Source organism: Pristis pectinata, chromosome 10, assembly GCF_009764475.1.
Source record: "Pristis pectinata isolate sPriPec2 chromosome 10, sPriPec2.1.pri, whole genome shotgun sequence".
In the NCBI taxonomy this organism is placed as follows: domain Eukaryota; kingdom Metazoa; phylum Chordata; class Chondrichthyes; order Rhinopristiformes; family Pristidae; genus Pristis; species Pristis pectinata.
In genome coordinates, this window is record NC_067414.1 from 7012172 (window position 1) to 7035020 (window position 22849).

At 44.7% G+C, this 22849-nt stretch overlaps 1 protein-coding gene across 2 annotated transcripts in view; it reads left to right on the top strand.

Annotated features, from left to right (window-relative positions):
• The window catches only part of lrrc1 (leucine rich repeat containing 1), a 179536-nt gene that overhangs the window by 46823 nt on the left and 109864 nt on the right, over positions 1-22849 (top strand). For both annotated transcript variants that reach the window (XM_052024396.1, XM_052024395.1), the window contains exons 3-4: positions 877-994; positions 22201-22279. In XM_052024396.1, the coding sequence (XP_051880356.1) occupies positions 877-994; positions 22201-22279 (197 nt within the window). The remainder of the gene's footprint in view (positions 1-876; positions 995-22200; positions 22280-22849) is intronic.

Genomic DNA, 22849 nt, shown 5'->3' on the forward strand with positions numbered 1-22849 from the left:
TGCGGAGGGTTGTGCCCGTGATGGAGCTGGCTGAGTCTACAACCCTCTGCAGCTGCTTTCGATCCTGCACATTGGAGCCTCCATACCAGGCGGTGATGCAACCAGTCAGGATGCTCTCCACCGTACGTCTACAGAAATTTGCTAGAGTTTTTGGTGACAAACCAAATCTCCTCAAACATTATTTCTTATTTTCAATATTTTTAAAAGCATGAATGTGTTTTTTGGTATTTAAATGTAAATTTCTTTTTTAACTTCAGAGCTACTAAAGTGACAAGTACTGCCTAAAATGTTGCTGACTTTAAATTTTAGAGATCTTGGCAGAGTAGAAGTAATGCTGACCATATTTGGCAACTGCAGAGTCTGTGGGTGGGACTCGCCAGCTGGCAAAGCCATTGTGTGAGAGCAGCCAGTTCCCTGCGCTGAGACCATCCCATTGCTGTACTAGGTAATGTCCCATGTACTGGGATCCGAAGTGGTGTGGCCCAGAGTGGTCAGCTGATGAGAGATATACCCCATTCTGCTTCAAATGTTGAACACCAAGTTATCACACGTGCAAAAAAATGTGCTGTGCAGTTATTCTGGGAGTTATTTAACCTTGCAAGGCTTTGAGTTTTAGTTTGTGCATTGTGTTTGATTTAGGAATATGATGAAATCCTGTGAGTTCCTCCAGATAGATGGTCCGTGTGTGGGGGAGGTGGGTGGGAAAGGAGAAAAACGAGGCGGGTTTCCCTTGACTGCTTGAAGTAGCTGTTCACACCACCTGTGAGCTTTTCCAGGGTTTTGGAATATTGACAGAGGAGGGGAAAAACAAAAGATTGTTGTTATTTCTGTTTTCCGTTTTAGAATTTTTCATAATCATCTCCTTTCTCCTTTCAGCCGTTTTTCCAGCTTGTGAAGTTACGAAAACTTGGACTCAGCGACAACGAAATCCAGCGACTTCCTCCCGAAATAGCAAACTTCATGCTGTTAGTAGAGTTGGATCTGTCCCGAAATGGTAAATTATAGGAGTGAGCTCTTCATTTTTTTTGTTCTAATTTTGTGCCATTGTCTACACGGTCCATTCCTGTGTTTCACTGCTTTCTGTGTGTCCATTGTTAGTTCGTTTCTTTTAGTTTTTGTCTTTTTCAATTGTTGGACTTATCGTTCTTGTAAAGCAATTCCAGTTAGTTTTTTTTAAAAGTCACCAAAGTATGTATATTTTCTTGATGAAAAACACGATGATGCTGGAGGAACTCAGCAGGCCAGGCAGCATCCGTGGAGAAAAACAGGCAGTCAACATTTCGGGTGAGGACCTTCTTGACCCGAAACAATGACTGCCTACTTTTCTCCACGGATACTGCCTGGCCTGCTGAGTTCCTCCGGCATCATCATGTTTTTCATCTCGTTTCTAGCATCTGCGGTCTTTTGTTTCTCTAGGTATATTGTTTAATCTGCTCTTTTTATCGCTGTGCTTCAGTGAAGTGTATACAGGGAGCTGAGTTTTAGATGTGCAGTCTATAGTACTGACAATGGGACCATGAATCCCTATTAAATCAATAGCAACACACAAAGGAGCTGGAGGAACTCAGCAGGTCAGGCAGCATCCATGGAGGGAAATGGACAGTTGACGTTTCAGGTCGAGACCCTTCATCAGAACTGGCTAGTGGCTCTTGTGTCTCCTGTTAAATCAACGGTGGGTTTGGAAAATTCTCCAGAGGCTCAGATTGTCGCAATCTCAGCAGAAAATGGCAGTATGTTTTCCTACTGAAGGCAATCATTTCAGTCTCGGAGCATTGAAACAGGAGCTGTTTTGGTCAGTGTCCAAAGCCCAAATGTTTTTTCACTTGCTTTGTCCGTACGTCTGGGGTCTGTCGATTGCTTATGTCCATTTACAATTCCTCAAATAAAGCAGCAGTTCATATCCATGTGGAGCAGGTAGGAACGGTAGTGTAGCGGTTAGCATAACACTATTACAGCGCCAGCGACCCGCGTTCAATTCCGGCCGCTGTCTGTAAGGAGTTTGTACGTTCTCCCCCTGTCTGCGTGGGTTTCCTCCGCGTGCTCCGGTTTCCTCCCACATTCCAAAGACGTACGGGTTAGGAAGTTGTGGGCATGCTATGTTGGCGCCGGAAGTGTGGCGACACTTGTGGGCTGCCCCCAGAACACTCTATGCAAAAGATGCATTTCACTGTGTGTTTCGATGTACATGTGACTAATAAAGAAATCTTATCTTAAATAAAGCAGCAGTTCATATCCATGTGGAGCAGGATTTGGACAGCATATAGACCTGACCAGAGAAGTAGCAAGTGCCAAGCAATAATAGTCTCCAACAAGGGATGGTCAGCCAGGTCTCCATAAAAGTCAATGGCATTATTACCACCCTCCTTAATCATCATCCTAGGGTTGCCATTGATTTGAAATTTGGCCACACCAGTCTTAAAAGTATATTTGACCTCCAATCTGACCAAGGATGATGCCTGGAATGGAAGGCTTAACCTATGAGGAGCGTTTGATGTCTCTGGGCCTTTACATGATGGAGTTCAGAAGGATGGTGGTGGGGATCTCATTGAAACTTACCGGATACTGAAAAGGCCTGGATAGAGTGGATGTGGAGAGGATGTTCCCATTAGTGGGGGAGTCTGGGATCTGAGGGCACAGCCTCAAAATAAAGGGATGTCCCTTAGGAACTGAGATGAGGAGGAATTTCTTCAGCCAGAGGGTGGTGAATCTGTGGAATCCATTGCCACAGATGGCTGTGGAGGCCAAGTCATTGGGTGTATTTAAGGCAGAGATTGATAGGTTCTTGATTGGTAAGGGGGTTAAGGGTTATGGGGAGAAGGGTTGGGGAAAAAAAAATCAACTGTGATTGAATGGCAGAGCAGAGGCGATGGACTGAAAGGCCTAATTCTGCTCCTATCTCTTATGATCTTATTTCTTGGAGGAGTTCATTTTGCCAGCTAGTCTTCAACCGTATGTAAAACTGAACAGCGAGTGGGCCGTTATTGTTCATGCACACCTGGGCCTCGATGGATGTTTCCATTCTGTTGATCGTGCCACAGTGAACCAATTGTTGTCCTCTATCTGCCCTTTTATTCACTGCTGTGGAGGCCAAGTCACTGGGTGTGTTTAAGGCAGAGATCGATCGGTTCTTGATTGTTAAGGGGGTTAAAGGTTATGGGGAGAAGAGGGTTGAAAAAGAATAAGCCGATTCAATGGCAGAGCAGACACGGTAGGCCAAATGACCTAATTCTCCTCCAATATTTAATCTTCCTTCATTGTCACAGGGTGAAAGTCCTGGCATCTCCTACTTCCCCTAGCGTAGCAGAAGTTCTTGTAGTGCTGGACCATCTCAGGGCAGCTAACAATCGGCAATACATGTTGACTTTTTCAACAACTTCTGCATCCTCGAAAGGAATTTCGTAAGCAACAGAATTGCTACTTCTTTTAAAAAGAGATCTTTAGATTGTGACTGCAAGATGATAGAGTTAAGAAAAGTTTTTCATGCTAGGATTAATTACTTCCAGTACTTGATCTAATAGATGTGTTATAAAACATTGGTTACGTGAATGTTGTCAGGTGTTCTGGTCATCGTGGGAAGGATGTGGTTGCACTGGAGAGGGTGCAGAGGAGATTCGCTGGGAGTGTTTTAGCTGTGAGAATAGATGGGCCATGTTTGTTTTCTCGAAGTGGTGGAGGCTGGGGTGGGGAAACCTGACAGGTTTACAAGGGTAAATGGCAGGAATCTTTCTTCCATGGTGAGGTGTCTAAAACAAGAGGGCATGGGTTCGAGGTTGGAGATTCGGAGGGGATAGCAGGGGGAGTTTTTTTCCATACAGTTGGAATCTGGAATGAGTTTCCTGAGAGGGTGGTGAGGGCAGGATCCCTGAGAACATTTAAGAAACATCCAGACGAGCTCTCGAATCTCCAAGGCATAAGAGGTCTACTGGGCAAATGCAGGTAAATGGGATTTGAATGGACAGGGCAATGGTTGGCACGGACTTGATGGGCTGAAGGTCCTGTTTTGGTGCTGTACGACTGACTCCGTGACTCTGTGGTGCAATGCTTTCTATTGGTGGGGAAGCAATGAGCCTGAACGTTGGTCCCTTGAAGCGAAGTCTGTCATTATACAAGTGCAACTTTAAAATTAAGTTTTGCAGAGTTGGATAGAAAATGTATAAATCAGTGTTGATAAAACAAGATGCGGGAGGAACCCAGCAGGCCAGGCAGCATCCGCAGAGAAAAGTAGGTGGTCAACGTTTTGGGGTCAGGACTTTTTCTTCAGGGCTGGTCCTGAAGGAGGGTCCTGACCCGAAACGTTGACCGCCTGCTTTTCTTCACGGATGCTGCCTGACCTGCTGAGTTCCTCCAGCATCTTGTTGTTTTTTCATCTAGGTTCCAGCATCTGCAGTCCTTTGTTTCCCGATAAGTCGGCGTTGCCCGGATGGTATCTGCAGTAAACATACGGTGGTATAGAGGAGAGAGTTTATGGGTGTAGAATGTGTGATTACAGGTTGCACTAAAGTGTGCATATTTGTTGGTTTTGTCTCCCTTTGTTTCCTTGGCAGTGTTGCCAATGAATCACAGAGCCATATAGCATGGAAACAGGCCTTTTGGCCCATCATGTCCATACTGACCATTGTCTTTACCTGCACTTGGCTCGAATGCAGAAAGGCAATTGAAGTAAGGCGACCCCTCGGTTGTTCACACAGCTGCTGGTTGGAATGGAGTAATGGGTGCTCTGGAGTGGGACGCTGCACTGGCATTGTGGTTGGGTGATGTAGGGAGAGGGTTGGTCTGCAGTGTTAATCACTGGAGGCGTTGTGTTGCAATTCAGAGTTTGGAATGCAAGGTGCTCGCTTGCAGTTGTGAGGAAATGCGGGACTTGGTCAATAATCTGTTGGGTTGTCCTTGGTAAATCGGTTTATTATTGTCACATGTACCAAGGTACAGTGAAAAACTTTGTTTTGCATGCCATCCATACAGATCATTTCATCACATCAGTACATCGAGGCAGTACAAGGGAAAAGCAATAACAGAATGCAGAATATAGTATTACAGTTACAGAGAAAGTGCAGTGCAGGCAGACAATAAGGTGCAAGGGCCACAATGAGGTAGATTGTGAGTCAAGAGTTCATCTTGAGGTTCGTTCAAGAGTCTTGCAACAGCGGGATAGAAGCTGTCCTTGAGCCTGGTGGTGCGTGTTTTCAAGCTTTTGTATCTTTTGCCCGATGAGAAGGGGGAGAAGAGAGAATATAAGATAAGATGAGATATCTTCATTAGTCACATGTACATTGAAACACACAGTGAAATGCATCTTTTGCGTAGAGTGTTCTGGGGGCAGCCTGCAAGTGTCGCCACACTTCTGGCGCCAACATAGTATGCCCACAACTTCCTAACCCGTACGTCTTTGGAATGTGGGAGGAAACCGGAGCACCCGGAGGAAACCCACGCAGACACGGGGAGAACATACAAACACCTTACAGACAGAGGCTGGAATTGAACCTGGGTCGCTGGCGCTGTAATAGCGTTACGCTAACCATTACACTACTGTGCCTGTGTACTATCCGGGGTGGGAGGGGTCTTCGATCATGTTGGCTGCTTTCCCAAAGCAGTGGGAAATGTAGACAGAGTCCATGGAGCAGAGGCTGGTTTCCGTGACAGACTGAGCTGTGTCCACAACTCTCTTGATGATTGATTGGAGCTGAAACTTGTGGAAGCAAGGCAAAGTTTGTGAATGTTTTGTTCCTGGAATTTCTGATTTGGGCAGTTGCTGAAGGCCATAATGGGAACAGAGCAAGTTATAGAGTCATGATGTGAATATCTTTATTGTTAATCTTTTGGGGCCAATCACTGCCTTAGACTGTCAGCACTCTCCAAATGAGCTCATCAAATGAAAATTCTTTAACTAGTTTCTGTGTGATGCCACTGTGTGTCTATAAAGAGGAATTGTTTTTAAATCACATCTCTATTTCAATTAGATAGCCTTTTGAAAAATTTATTTGCCTTTGAAAGCTCCATTGTGGGCTAGCGAAAAGATCCTGGACTTTTTTGGATTGCTAAAAATGAAGCCTTTCAGCTCACTTGGTCTCTTCTATTGGAAGAAGAATCTGCCCTGATCTACGTGACGTTGATTTTGATTGGCCTAATAGACATTACATTCTCTGGGAAACACATACTGCTCAGGGGGGGCTAAAAGGAGAGGGTTGAGAACTTTGAGTTCCTCGGAGTGAACATCATCAATAGCCTGTCGTAGTCCAACAGGGGAGGGTCAAAGGGGACGCGCCAAATTTCTCTAACCTCCTGAAGAAGTAGAGGCGCTGGTGAGCTTTCTTGGCTGTGGCGTCTGTGTGGGTGGACCAGGACAGGCTCTTGGTGATGTTCACTCCTAGGAACTTGAAGCTTTCAACACACGGTAGCGTAGTGATTAGCGAGACGCTATTACAGCGCCAGCGATCGGGGTTCGATTCCCGTCGCTGTCTGTAAGGAGTTTGTCCGTTCTCTCGTGTCTGTGTGGGTTTTTGCCAGGTGCTCCGGTTTCCTCCCATATTCTAGAGATGTACGGGTAGGTTAATTTGGGGTTTAAAATGGGCGGCACGGACTCGTTGGGTCGGAAGGGCCTGTTACCATGCTGTAGATAAACTTAAAAAAAAAATTTTGATCGCAACACCATTGATGTAAACAGGAGCGTGTGCACACTGCCCTCCTTCCTGAAGTCAATAACCAGCTCTTTTGTTTTGCTGATATTGAGGGAAAGGTTGTTGTCATGACACCATGTCACTAGGCTCTCTTTCTCGTTCCTGTACTCCGACTCGTTGTTATTTGAGCCATGTGTACGATAGGCCAGACTATACAACATTTCACAGACCATACACTTAGCAACAAGTTATATAGACAAAGAAGCTTAGAACATAGAACACTACAGCACAGTACAGGCCCTTCGGCCCACAATGTTGGGCCGACATTTTATCCTGCTCTAAGATCTATCTCACCCTTCCCTCCCACATAGCCCTCCATTTCTCTATCATTCATGTGTCTATCTAAGAGTCCCTTGAATGTCCCTAATGTATCTGCCCCCACAACCTCTGCCGGCAGTGTGTTCCATGCACTCACCACTCCGTGTTAAAAAAAAAGTTACCCCTGACATCCTCCAGGGATGTCCTTCCTCCATTCACCTTAAAATTATGTCCCCTCGTGTTAGCCATTGTCGCCCTTATTTGATCTACTTAATTTCTTCACTCCATCAGAGAAATTTTTTCACCTGTTGCCCTTCCCTAACCTTCTCTGCGACCTCTTTCTGTTCTGATGAAGGGTGTCAGACCTGAACCTTTTAACTGTTTCTCTTCCCACAGATGCTGCTGTGTATTTCCAGCATTGTCTACTTTATGCTTGTGAGGTTGGCCCAATTAAGTTCCTGCTCAGTTGTGACCCCCACATTATGAAGGTGGAGAGTCAATGGTAATCTTACTGAATGTAGATGTGGTGTAAGATTCCGATCACGGCTTGGTATGGCAACTGCTTTGCCCAGGACCGCAAGAAACTGCAGAGAGTTGTGGACACAGCCCGCAAACCAGCCTCCCCTCTGTTGACTCCATCTACACTTCCCGCTGCCTCGGGAAAGCAGCCAACATAATCAAGGACCCCTCTCACCCCAGTCATTCTCTCTCAACCCCTCCCCACACGGTAATGTAGCTGTTAGCATAACGCTTTACAGCGCCAGTGACTCAGGTTCAATTCCGGCCACTGTCTGTAAGGAGTTTGTACGTTCACCCCGTGTCTGCGTGGGTTTCCTCCGGGTGCTCTGGTTTCCCCCCACATCCCAAAGATGTACAGATTAGGAAGTTGTGGGCATGCTATGTTGGCGCCGGAAGAGCGGCCACACTTGTGGGCTGCCCCCAGAACACTCTATGTAAAAGGATGTATTTCACTGTGTGTTTCGATGTACATGTGACTAATAAAGATATCTTGTCTTGACTAATAAAGATATCTTGTCTTGTTGGGCAGAAAATACAAAAGTTTGAGAGCATGTACCACCAGACTCAATGACGGCTTCTATCCCTTTGTTATCACACTCTTGAAAGGACCTCTCGTGCTAAAGATGAACTCTTGATCTACCAATCTACCTTGTCGTGGCCCTTGTACTTTATTTGTTTACCTGCACTGCACTTTCTCTGTAGCTACAACACTATATTCTGCGCTCTGTTTTCTTTTTAACTACCTTGATATACTTATGTATGGCATGATCTTTCTGGATGGAACGCAAACAGTTTTTCGCTGTACACGTGACAATAACAAACGAATGCTACCCACAGATTTGGTGGTGCCAAACAATCAGATTTTCCAGATGATTGGATGTCATTCCTATTAATACCCAAAACAACTTTAATTCACTTTTTTACACATATTACAGAGCAGTGTCATAAATTGTACAGTGAACCTGGTACGTTTAAAGGAAGCAAGGAATATACAAGCACTTCAGACCCTGGCCCCGCGTTTCTGACTCCCTGGTGTTCTGGTCTTCTGACCCTGGTGTTTTGGGAACCAACCCCAGCTACGTCCGCACTCCCAACCCACAGTGCGGACTGCGGCTGCGCACCCCACTTGCACCCTGGCCCCCTGTCTGTGTGGAGTTTGCTCATTCTCCTTGTGACCATATGGGTTTTCTCCCAGATGCCATAAGATAGCTTTATTAGTCACATGTGCATCGAAACACACAGTGAAATGCATCTTTTTGCGTAGTGTTCTGGGGGCAGCCTGCAAGTGTCGCCATGCTTCTGGCGCCAACATAGCATGCCCACAACTTCCTAACCCGTACGTCTTTGGAATGTGGGAGGAAACCGGAGCACCCGGAGGAAACCCACGCAGACACGGGGAGAATGTACAAACTCCTTACAGACAGCGGCGGGAATTGAACCCGGGTCGCTGGCGCTGTAATAGCGTCACACTAACCGCTACACTACCGTGCCTGCCCTTGTGCGCAGGTTGATGGGTTAATCGGGTAGGTTAATTGCCCCTGGTGTGTAGCTGAGTGGTAGAATCTTGGAGGTGTTGATGGCAATGCGGGGAGAATAAAATGGGCATTAGTATTGGTTTATTATTGTCACTTGTACCGAGGTACAATGAAAAACTTGTCTTGCATACCGATTGTACAGGTCAATTCATTACACAGTGCATTGAGGTAGTACAGGGTAAAAACAATAACAGAATACAGAGTAAAATGTCACATAGAACACAGAACGGTCCAGCACAGAACAGGCCCTTCGGCCCACAATGTTGTGCCGACGTAGCTAATCCCTCCTACCTACAGATTGCCCATATCCCTCCATTTTCCTCTCATTCATGTGCCCATCCAAGCCCCTCTTAAAAGCCCCCAATGAATTTGCCTCCACCACCCTATCAGGCAACGCATTCCAGGCATCCACCACTATCTGCGTAAAAAAAGCTTACCCCTCACGTCTCTTCTGAACCTATCCCCTCTCACCTTAAATGCATGCTACAGGGAAGCTACATTGCAGGTAGACACAGCAACAGGGAAGTGCGTTGCCGGTAGACAATAAGGTGCAAGGTCAAACAAGGTAGATTGTGAGGTCAAGAGTCCATCTCATCCTATGAGGCAACCATTCAATTGTCTTATCACTATGGGATAGAAGCTGTCCTTGAGCCTGGTGGTACGTGCCCTCAGGCTCCTGTATCTTCTGCCTGATGGGAGAGGGGAGAAGAGAGAATGTCCCGGGCGGGTGGGGTCTTTGATTATGCTGGCTGCTTCACCAAGGCAGCGAGAGGTATAGACAGTCCATGGAGGGGAGGCTGGTTTCCGTGATGCGCTGGGCTGTGTCCCCAATTCTCTGCAGTTTCTTGCAGTCCTGGGCAGAGCAGTTGCCGTACCAAGCTGTGATGCATCCAGATAGGATGCTTTCTATGGTGCATCGATAAAAATTGGTGCGTGTCAAAGGGGACATGCCAAATGTCTTTAGCATCCTGAGGAAATAGTCGCGCTGGTGAGCTTTCTTGGCCGTGGCGTCTACGTGGTTGGACCGGGTTAGGGTTGGATTGGTGTAAATGATGGGCAGCTCCTGTCTTAGTCATGGGTTCCGTGCATTCTGAATTGGAAACAGTAAGCTCCAAGCCATTCCTTCAATCATTCTTTCTGCTGAGCAGTACCCCTTTGACAGGTATTTGCGGTTTAGTTCCATTCAATCTTTTTCTCATCCACTTCTGGGTTTGGCTTAATCTTTCACTGCTTTCATCGTCTTTGAGAATGATATTTTGAACATTTAAGTTTCCTCTGTAAGTCAGGAGCAATCCCTCATTTTGGGTTGTCCAAAGATGGGCTGAGAAGCTCAGTTGGATTGAATCTGTCCAAGATTGTTGCCACAATACTGATAATCTTCAAGATATTTCCTTGGATATGCAGAGATTTTAGCTGAGTGTTAACCAACTATGTTATGTGGCATGAAAAACACGATGATGCTGGAGGAACTCAGCAGGCCAGGCAGCATCCGTGGAGAAAAGCAGGTGGTCAATATTTCGGGTCAGGACCCTTCTTCAGGACTGAAGATAGGAAAAGGGGAAGCCCAGTATACAGGAGCGAAAACCTGATCTGAAACGTTGACCGCCTGCTTTTCTCCATGGATGCCTCCTGGCCTGCTGAGTTCCTCCAGCTTCATTGTGTTTTTCGTCTAGATTCCAGTACCTGCAGTCCTTTGTTTCTCTATATTATGTGGCATGTTTCACCACTAATGAATGAAGCTCTTCTGTATCGGATTGCTTGAATCAGATTAAGTATGTTAGTTAATACCTGCCTAAGTAAAGAAAAAGGTGAATATAGTGAAGCTGTATCCTGTTTTTGGTTTGAGAGTGCAAGATGCATTAAATGTGACCTCCTGGTACAAGATTGTATTCTAATGAATAACTAGGAATATAGTTACCCGGTGGATAATTGACGTTGCTGTTTGTGGGACTTGTATGTCAGTCTGCAATCTTAAAGTTTTTATCAAGTGACTCCAGTACAGAAAAGCTGGTTAGAAATTTAGATATTTATTTATTGGTCGCATGTACATCGAAACACAGTGAAATGCATCTTTTTTTGTGTTACTGAGAATGTGCTGGGGGCAGCCCGCAAGTGTCGTCACTCTTCCGGCACCAACATAGCATGCCCACAACTTCCTAATCTGTACGTCTTTGGAATGTGGGAGGAAACCGGAACACCCGGAGGAAACCCACGCAGACACTGGGAGAACATACAAACTCCTTACAGACAGTGGCCGGAATTGAACCCGGGTCGCTGGCGCTGTAGTGGTGTCACGGTAACCGCTACACTACCATTAACTGCTTGTCTTGAACGTTAAAGAACCATTACTCCTGATGATAGCATGCAGTGCAATTTATGGTATTGTAAATTTTTGTTAAAAATATTCCACCAGTGCTGATGTGGTTATGTGTCCCCAGCGTTTTCTTAGAGGATTGGTGGTTGGAGGCAAGATTGGAAAATCTGTGGAGAACAACAGGTCGAGAGTGAAGGAGGGAGCCAAGCCAAGATAGAAAGAAAGTATTGGGGAGAATGTTGAGGCTGAAAAACTGATTAAATCTCCAGCATCTCAGTATCTGCACCCCCAAGGTTCTGAAATGATAGTGGACGTAATGGTTCTCGCCCAACAAAATGCTATGCTTTCTGGAATGGGTCCTGCAGTTGGAAGGTAGCAAATGTAACCCTACTACTTGAGGAAAGAACGAAAGTAAAATTGAGAACTAGAGAGCAGTTAGCTTGACATTACTAGCAGGGAAAATTCTCCTTCCTTGATCCACACAGAAATGTTCACATGGCACTTAAAAATAAGATATCTTTATTAGTCACATGTACATTGAAACACACAGTGAAATGCACCTTTTGCATAGTGTGTTCTGGGAGCAGCCCGCAAGTGTCGCCACGCTTCTGGTGCCAACATAGCATGCCCACAACTTCCTAACCCATACGGCTTTGGAATGTGGGAGGAAACCGGAGCACCCGGAGGAAAACCATGCAGACACGGGGAGAATGTACAAGCTCCTTACAGACAGCAGCCGGAATTGAACCCAGGTCACTGGCGCTGTAAAGTGTTACGCTGTGAGAACACGGACTAATGAAAGAGAAATCGGGTTTGACAAATCTATTCATGCTTTCTGAAGGTATACAAGGGAATAGACCAGGTGAACCGATGGATGTGGTCAAAGTCGAGGTTATTGTCATATGCTCAAATACGTGTACACAGTTGCAGTGAAAAACTTACTTGCAGCAGCATCACAGGCACACAGCATCAGATAAGCAGCATTCGCAAGAAAAACATAAATTATACACAACTTTTACAAGAAAACACAATTGGAACATAAAAAAAGTCCATTGAAGTGCAAATTGATCACAGTAGTCATAGTGTTGTTAAACTGTAGTGATTAGGGTTGTGCCAGTTAGTTCAAGAACCGAATGGTTGAAGGGAAGTAGCTGTTCCTGAACCTGGTGGTGTGGGTCTATAGGCTTCTGTATCTCCTGCCTGATGGTAGCTGTGAGAAGATGGCATGGCCTGGATGGTGGGGATATTTGATGATGGGTGTTGCCTTCTTGAGGCAGCACCTCCTGTAGATTATACCGATGGTGGGGAGTGATGTGCCCGTGCTGTCTTGGGCTGTGTCCACTACTCTCTACAGCTTTTTGTGTTCCTGCACATTCGAACTACCGTACAAGACCACGATGCAACCAGTCAGGATACTTTCAACAGTGCATCTGTAGAAGTTTGTTAAAGTATTCGCTGACAAACCGAACCTCCTCAAGAAAGTAAAGCTGCTGGCGCGCCTTCCTTGTGATTGCATTCATGTGCTAGGCCCAGGACAGGTCATCCGATATGTTAACGCCCAGGAATTTAAAGCTGCTGACTCTCTCCACCGCCGATCCGCCAATGCAGACTGGCGCATGTTTGCCCTCCTTCCCCCTTCCTGAAGTCAACAATCAGCTCTTTAGTTTTACTGGTGTTGAGCCATAGGTTGTTGCGACACCACTCGACCAGGTGTCCTATCTCACTCCAGTAAGCTGACTCATTACCACCCGTGATTTGTCCGACAACAGTGGTGTCGTCGGTGAATTTGTGCACTTGTACTTGGAGAAGGCCTTTGGTAAAGCGCCACATGAGGGGTTGGTAAATAAAAGTAGATCTCGTGGGATTGGGGGTAATAAAGTTAAATTCTGGATTGGTTAATGGTCAGAAAATGGGGAGTAGGAATAAATGGATCATTTTTAGGTTGGGAGACTGTGTTCAGTGGGGTGCTGAGACTCCAGCTCCCCACCATCTCCGTCGATAATTTGGGTAAGGGAATCATAAGTCTTGCATCCAAGTTAGCTGATGTTACTAAGCTGGGAGCCGATGTGTGTTGTTTGAAGTAAATGGTGAGGCTACAAGGGAGAAGCTGAGCATCAATAAAAGGGCGAGGTGCTGCCGAATGGGATATAATGTGGGAAATTGTAATGGGAAAAGTACAAAGGTGGAGTATTTTTAAGTGGAAAGCAGTTGGTGTTCAGAGTATCCTTGTGCGTGAATCACGGCTTGCTATACCTGCTCGTTAGCTCTCAGTCAGGAAAACAACTGGTATGTTGGCCATTATTGCAAGAGGACTTGTTCAAGAGTAGAGACGTCTTGCTCCAATTATACAGAGCTCTTGTGAAATTGCCCCAGGAACATTGCATGTAGATCTGGTCTCCTTCATCTGAGGAAGGATATTTTTGCGAAAAGGAGTGTAGTAAAGGTTTAGCAGGTTGGTTCCCTGGCTGGTGGGAACGGAGTTTGGGGTGGGTGGTTCAGTTGTCACAGGAGGACAGATAAGCAGTCTTGGGCCTCCACTCTTTGAGTTTGGACGAACAGAGGTGATATCAATGAAACACAGAATTTGACTCTAACAACACGCACAAAATGCTGGAGGAACTCAGCAGGTCAGGCAGCATCTACGGAGGGAAGTAAACAGTCGATGTTTTGGGTCGAGACCCTTCATCGGGACTGGAAAGGAAGAGGGCAGAAGCCAGAATAAGAAGGGAGGGGGAGGACCACACAGGCAGGTGACAGGTGAGTCCGGCTGAGAGGGGGAGGGAAGGTGGGTGGGGGAGGTGGAGATGTAAAAAGCTGGGAGGTGATGGGTAGAAGAGGTAAAGGGCTGAAGAAGGAATCCAGTAGGACAAGGCAGTGGACCATGGAATAAAGGGAGGCAGGTGGGGAATAGATGGGCAGGTCATGAGGGTGGGAGAAGGGGTGAGGGGGCCACAGGAATGAGGGAAAACAAAGTGGGGGGGGGGTGAGATGGGAGGGGTTACCAGAAGTTCGAGAAATCGATGTTGAGGCCGTCAGATTGGAGACTCCCAAGGCAGAAGATGAGGTGTTTGACTGTGCAAGTACAGAGCTGTTTTTTTTTTCCTTCTGGTTGAGGTGTGTGGAACCAGGGTCATTGCCTCAAGATAAGGGATCAGAAAAAAATGTCCGCAGTGCGTAATGAATTTTTGCACTTCTGCACCTGAGGACTGTGGAGTCTCGGTTGCTTAATATATTCCGGTAGTGTAGCGGTTAGCGTAATGCTATTACAGCACCAGCGACCCGGGTTCAATTCTGGCCGCTGTCTGTAAGGAGTTTGTACGTTCTCCCTGTGTCTGCGTGGGTTTTCTCCGGGTGCTCCGGTTTCCTCCCACATTCCAAAGACGTACAGGTTAGGAAATTGTGGGCGTGCTATGTTGGCGCCGGAAGCGTGGCGACACTTGCGGGCTGCCCCCAGAACACTCTACGCAAAAGATGCATTTCACTGTGTGTTTCCATGTACATGTGACTAATGAAGATATCTATCTTGTATTCAGGGCAGGACTTGATATATATTTGGAAATTAAGGGAATTGGGATATGGAGTTAGTGCAAGAAAATGATGGGGAGTACAATGATCTTATTGTACAATGGATCAGGCACAAGGGGCTGGGTGACCTGTTTCTCATGTGCTTAGCTCCTTTGTAATGCTTTTTAAAATATGTTCAATGATAATTTCATTTTTTATTGTCACTGACCAGTTCCAATATAAAGTGATTTGCTTCCAATGGAGCACAGATAAAAGGTGGTTATGTGTGGTTGGGATGGACTTTGGACCCATGGCTCCGAATGCATTCCATCAGTGGGAGCAGTTTCACCTTTGTCTGGGTCCACTGTGGACTGATTGTTGCTGGAATTAGTAACTCCACCATTAATATCACTGGCAGGATGGTCGAAGAATTAGAAAGTTATTGGTCCCTTTTTGACCTCAATTAGTTTGTCGCTATGACCAAGCCAAAACCAACAAATCCCCCATGTTTCTGGCTGGTTTCCTCCGGGTGCTCCGGTTTCCTCCCACATTCCAGAGACGTACGGGTTAGGAAGTTGTAGGCATGCTATGTTGGCGCCGGAAGATTGGTGACACTTGCGGGCTGCCCTCCGAACACAACACAAAGATGCATTTCACTGTGTGTTTCCATGTACATGTGACTAATAAAGAAATCTGACCTTATCTTACTTCACCATTCCAACACATTGGTACTGGTTTATTGTTGTCACTTGTACCGAGGTACAGCGAAAATCTTGTCTTGCATGCCGATTGTACAGATCAATTCATTACACAGTGCATTGAGGTAGTACAGGGTAAAAACAATAACAGAATACAGAGTAAAGTGTCACAGCTACAGGGAAGTGCATTGTAGGTAGACAGTAAGGTACAAGATCAAACAAGGTAGATTGTGAGGTCAGAGTCCATCTCATCATATAAGGGAACCGCTCAATGGTCTTATCACAGCGGGATAGAAGCTGTCCTTGAGCTTGGTGGTACGTGCCCTCAGGCTTCTGTATCTTCTGCCTGATGCGAGAGAGAAGAGAGAATGACCCGGGTGGGTGGCATCTTTGATTATGCTGGCTGCTTCACCAAGGCAGCGAGAGGTAAAGACAGAGTCCATGGAGGGGAGGTTGATTTCCGTGATGCACTGGGCTGTGCCCATGACTCTCTGCAGTTTCTTTTGGTCCTGGGCAGAGCTGTTGCCATACCAAGCTGTGATGCATCCAAATAGGATGCTTTCTATGGTGCATCGATACTAAGGCAGAGCCAAATCTTGCTGGGATTTCCCTAGCATTCCTTCTGGGTGGAATTGCTACTCTGATACAGTGCCACATTAGACATGGCATGGGATTTAACACACCATTAATTTGGCAATGGTGGTATAGTGGTGAGCATGGCTGCTTCCCAAGCAGTTGACCCGGGTTTGATACCTGGTCATCGCAGGTTCCGGAGTTTTGTACAGAACTCTGAAGTCTCAAGTGTTCTACTTATTGAATTGTGCTGTAGGTTTTCTATGTTTCTATTAGGTACATGGAGCCGAGAAAAATAGAGGGCTATGGGTAAGTCTAGTAATTTCTAGGGTAGGGACATGTTCGGCACAGCTTTGTGGGCCAAAGGGCCTGAATTGTGCTGTAGGTTTTCTATGTTTCTAAAGCATAAAGAACAGGAGACGTAGGGAAAGGCAAGTAATTCTTTTAATTATTTTGCTTTAGTTTAAGCTAGTCATTATTTTAAAGTGATTTTGTTTTGTTTTTATTTGAACTTAAATGTTAAGAGTTTTTAGTATAGTTTTTAATGGGAATGAAACAGAAGCTAATGGTTCAGAACACTTTTGATGCATTCTCAAAAAAGTGCACTTGTGTGGTGCCATGGGGTGTTGACTTTAGGACTTCCTGGTGTGCTGATGGAGTTTAGAATTTATTTTAGAAAGTCACTCCTATGCTTATCTCACAACTTTTTATAATAAGAGTAATCTGTGCATTGCCTTAATCAATCCCTTAACATCAATTTTATAATTATGTTCTTGGTTTAATACGATTTAGGACCTTTAACAGAAACCTAAATAGGAATACAATGCAAAATGAGGAATGGATTTCCAAACAAAGTATACCGTGGACTGTTAATTAGGACTCTAGTTTGCTTTTTGGCTTCTTAAATCAGGTCATTTCAAGGTTACTTGAAGGCAAAACATTTTGTTTTATGGAACAATACTCAGTCCTGATTTAAGGTTGTATTAACTCCTTATATTTTTTTCTCTATTAGTGGGTTAAATAGCTCATTGTACACTCTTCCCCATCACCCACAGATTCCCTTCTATTTTAACAGAAATGCGGTTTGTTACTCCTGTGAGTTAGATGAAATCTTGCAGTGGCATTAATGTTCTGTATGTGGATCAGTAGATGGACATCAAACCATTGTGGCAGATTTTCTGTTTTGAATGCAAACCCAGTTCTGAAGCTACGTGGTAAACTGCAGTATTTACAAATGGAAACCCATGACTGAAAATAATTTCGGGCTACGTAATTCACTCGGTGCATAAAATTTTCCTTGCATTATATTAGGAAGAGGTACCAAAGGATGACTGGATAGTTTTCTGTACTAAAATGTTGGTTTGCATTGAGAAGCTTAAACCAGGGATCAGAAGTAAGGGACCTAGTTGTGCAGCGATGCTGGTGAAGTTGGGTTTGCATGCCTTACAGCAGAAGGTTAGGGGGAAAATTAATAGAGATCACCAGAATGATGAGCAAATGAAATTAGATAAGATTTCTTTATTAGTCACGTGTACATCGAAACACACAGTGAAATACATCTTCTGCGTGGAGTGTTCTGGGGGCAGCCCGCAAGTGTCGCCACGCTTCCGGCGCCAACATAGCATGCCCACAACTTCCTAACCCGGATGTCTTTGGAATGTGGGAGGAAACCAGAACGCCCGGAGCGAAACCCACGCAGACACAGGGAGAACGTACAAACTCCTTACAGACAGCGGCGGGAATTGAACCCGGGTCGCTGGCGCTGTAATAGTGTTAATGCTAACTGCTACACTGCGTGGAAGTGTTTATAATTTGAGGAGATTGAATTTAATGGGTAGAAAAGCAAGAGGACAGGTGAGAATTCTTTGTCTGTAGCACATTGTGACCTGGAGTGCACTACCTGAGAGGGTGTGGAAATAGGCTTGTTGGTAACTATCAAAGGGGAATAGGAGACTGCAGTAAAGAGCAAGGCAAGTGGGACTGGTTGGATAGTTGTAGCAAGGTGCCAGAAAAGAAGTGGCAGGTCGTGCGTTCTTCTTTGTTCATAGGTTATGTACAGTCAGTAACCCATTATTTCATTAGAATAGTTTTGAGGTCCCGTGTCTGTTAGTAGCTCAATTAACCCACACTTTTCACTATGTTTTGCAATCCATTTCCTTCATGCTGTCATGAATCTAAATTTCTATTGAAGTAGTCTTCTCTAAATTTAAGAATTGTTTATTTGTCCCGAAGTAGTTAACAGTGATTTCTTCTCAGTTTGGCTTGTATCCCTTGGCACTTGAATCCAGCACTAGTGTGCGCAATCTGGCTGGAGCAATGTTCAGGTTTGTTGTTCATTTCTCAAAGATAGCATTGTCCTCCTCCGACTTGGACCAAACTCACTTGGATTCTTTCTGATTCTGGTTCTCACCTTTGCCTTGGGTGCTAATTATTTCTGAAGTATGTTTCCTCTGCTGCTGAAGCATCTTTCTTTAGTTTAGGTTTCTTTAAATGCATGGTGTTCTGTGCCAGATATATCTCACTTGGAGACTAGGCTACTTGTCTTAATCTGCTTATTAATTTTCGATCTAATTCCTTCAGCAGAATCAGTAGCAAAACAGCGGATGCTTCACCAAGAAATGTTTTGGAATTTCAATTGAACCATTTATATTGTTAAAGTCTTTTTCAGATCTGTTTACAGTTTTTGTAGATTTGCATTTCTAAAACTGTTATAAGGGAGTTGTGAATTCAAAATGCACCGAAAGCTTTACAGACATCGTGATTGTGGATTGGTGCATTAGGATGATTCAGAAGCAAGAGTCTAATCTCCGCAGCTGTCATGGAGGATTTTAAACTCAGATAATTAAATGAAAATGGTATTTAAAAGTCTTTTTTTTAAAAAAAGGTGCCAGTAGTTTTGATGGCGGTTAACTGAAAAAATTACTCTTGAACCACATCAGATTGGTTACTATCATCCAAAAAAAAAGGGAAATATTCTCTCTTTACCCAATTTGTGCTAAAAGGTAATACTCAAACCCTTTCACCCTGTGGCACTGTGGAAGTGTCAGGCAAGTTAATCAGCTTTGTGCAGAGGGTTGTAGACTTAGCCAGCTCCATCATGGGCACAACCCTCCCCACCATCGAGAACATCTTAAGAACATCTTAAGAACATCGAGAACGCCTTAAGAAGGCGGCATCTGTCGTTAAGGACCCTCACCACCCAGGACATGCCCTCTTCCCATTACTACCATCAGGGAGGAGGTACAGGAGCCTGAAGACCCACACTCAACGATTCAGGAACAGCTTCTTCCCCTCCGCCATCAGATTTTTGAACGGTCCATGAACACTACCTCGTTATTCCTTTGTTTCTGCACTATTTATTTAATTTTGTAATTTATAGTAATTTTATGTCTTTGCACTGTACTGCTGCTGCAAAACAACACATTTCACGTCATCTAAGTTGGTTATAATAAATCTGATTCTGATGTCGAATGGGTGATAAATGCTGGCCTTGACAGTAACATCCATATCTTGCAAAAAAAAAACTGCAAAGAAGAGGTTGTAAACTGTTTGTTTAGAAAAGATTTGGAACGCTTTCTCTTCTCACCACTGCAGGAATTAATATTTCTTCTTGTAGTGGGAGCAGCATGGTATTGGGACTGGGCGCGTTGCCATGTTTGGGTTGTCTGGCCAAGTTAGCTGAGTGATTATCCCCATCAACCATGATGTATCTTTTTTATGTCTCAAATGGAATATTTCCTGAGACACGTACTTTGAGACGTAAGCCTGCATATCAGATCTTTTGAATGTAAACTGTATAACTGCAAGTAGCAATTTACACTCCCACTGCTTTAACTAGTTTCCTTTTCCCCTGTCATCTTGGTTGCCCCCTCTACCAGCCTTCACAGTGTACATCAGCAGGATACTGTCCATAAAATATAGGAGCAGAATTAGGCCATTTGGCCCATGGAGTTTGCTCCCCCATTCGATCATGGCTGATTTATTTTTCCCTCTCAACCCCATTCTCCTGCCTTCTCCCCGTAACCTTTGACGCCCTTACTAATCAAGAACCTATCAACCTCCACTTTAAATACACCCAGTGACTTGGCCTCCACAGCCGTCTGTGGCAATGAATTCCACAGATTCACCACCTTCTGGCTGAAGAAATTCCTTTCCATCACTGTTCTAAAGGGACGTCCTTCTATTCTGAGGCTGTGCCCTCTGGTCCTAGAGTCTACCACTGCTGGAAACGTCCTCTCCACGTCCACTCTATCCAGGCCTTTCAGTATCTGGTCGGTTTCAATGAGATCCCCCCTCATCCTTCTGAACTCCATCGAGTGCAGGCCCAGAGACATCAAACGCTCCTCATACGTTAATCCTTTCATCCCTGGGATCATTCTTGTAAACCTCCTCTGTTGGACGGATCAAAGCCGTTACAGGTTCTCCATCAAAGGACAGGCCAACTTCTAACAGGGAATGTCAGAGTGATTGGGAGCAGGAACACTTGCTTATTTCCATCTTCCTAGCTTGGGGCAACTTGTCCTGTTTCGGCTACGTTGGCCAAGGCCAATGACCTGAGTGCAGGCTGGGATTGAACTTGGGTTCTTTTTTGGATAGAAACTGGGAGCAGTTGGAAAGGAAGGATATGTTCATTTGATTTCTTTTCACCAAAAGGGTGAATTGTGTCAAAGTTGAGTTTATTCCGGTAGTGTAGCGGTTAGCATAACACTATTACAGCGCCAACGACACAGGTTCAATTCCGGCCGCTGTCTGTAAGAAGTTTGTACGTTCTCCCTGTGTCTGTGTATGTCTCCTCTGGGTGCTCCGGTTTCCTCCCACATTGCAAAGACGTACGGGTTAGGAAGCTGTGTGCATGCTATGTTGGTGCCGGAAGCGTGGCGACACTTGCGGGCTGCCCTCAGAAAACTCTACGTAAAGATGCATTTCACTGTGTGTTTGGATGTATATGTGACTAATAAAGATATCTTATTGTCATATGCACAAGTACACTGAAAACAATTGCAGCAGCATCACAGGCACATAGCATCAGATAAGTAGCATTCACAGGAAAAACATAAATTATACACAATTTTTGTTTACAAGAAAGAGCAAAATTAGAACAAAGTGTGTTGTAGTGCAAAGTGGTCAAAGTGGTCATAGTTGCTGTACTGAGGTAGTGATTAGGGTTGTGCTGGTTGGTTCAAGACTTCAATGGTTGAAGGGAAATAGCTGTTCCTGAACCTGGTGGTGTGGGACTTCAGGCTTCTGTACCTCCTGCCCGATGGTAGCTGCGAGAAGATGGCATGGCCCTGATGGTGGAGATCTTTGATGGATGTTGCCTTCTTGAGGCAGCGCCTCCTGTAGATACTCCCGATGGTGGGGAGGGATGTGCCCGTGATGTATTGGGCTGAGTCCACTGCTCTCTGCAGCTTCTCGTGTTCCTGCGCATTTGAATTGCTGTATCAGACCCTGATGCAACCAGTCAGGAACCTTTCAACAGTTCTAGAGTGTTTGGTAACATGTTGAACCTCCCCAACCTCGTAAGAAAGTAAAGATGCTGGCACGCCTGATTTGTGATTGCGTTGCCGACTTGGCATTTGGTTTAATAAACATTGATAGTTGCACTGCACCAAGTTGGAAATCCGAGCCTGATTGTTGGTGAGAGCGAGAGCATCTTAAAAAGAGTGCTTGTCATTGGACATTTCCTCAGTTTGCTGCAGATGGTGTGGCCAATAGTTGGCTAGCATTGGACAACACTATCTCCCACCTGTGGGCACCGTTCTCCATGCTATTGTTAGATATATCACACTTTTCGTATAGAGGATCTGTTTTGACACCAACACATGATATGACTGCACTGTGCAGCATTAGATAAATGTGTTTTGGATGCCTTCAAGTGAAGGCTGCCCATCATTTTGCCATTTGTTTGGAAGGCTAACTAGAGTAAAAGAATTGTAAAGCTCAGAAACAGCCCTTTAGAACACCACACCCATGCCACCCTATTTGCCCAGATAGACTAATCCCATTTGCCCACTTTAGGACCATGTCCTTTTATGTGTTTCCTTAGTAAGTGTGTCTAAATGCCTCTTAAACATAGTTGTATAGATCAAATACGTGACTAATTTAATCTATTTTTCTTCTTGCAGATATTATGGAAATTCCAGAGAGCATCTCATTTTGCAAATCATTACAAATAGCAGATTTTAGTGGCAATCCCTTGACCAGGTAAAAAGAACTGCAATATAGAATGAACCATTCACGTTCATTGTGTGTTTAGTGTGAACTGCTTTCTAACCAAACATCAAAGTGCACCATTGATTAAGCACAATACATTGTTGTTAGAACTAAATAACTTGTGCATTAGAAGTATTAGCATTTTGAGGATTAAGGACAATTTATGCAAAATATTATGAAATGGCTGAATTAATGAGTGGTGATTTTTTTATGACTTAATGTCTGCCACATTCTGTTTTTGCAGTTAGTTGAAGAATATGATAATGGAAGGTAGTAATAGGAATTCATCAAAATAGCTTCTCCCCCATTGTATTTTACACTGCCTGGGAATATAATATAGAAAAAACTTTGCATACCTGATTGGGATTGCGTACATGAGGGGTATTGAGATATTGGTAATAATTGAACAAAATTTATGAATTTTTTTTTTTGCAAAAGTAAAATTTAAGCAGTAGGTTGCCTGTGCATTTTGCATAACGTGTTATTTATGACATCCCGTACAGTTGATGTAAAGATGACCTGTCCCTTCTCTGTCTCTCGACCTGTCAGCAATCTCTACTC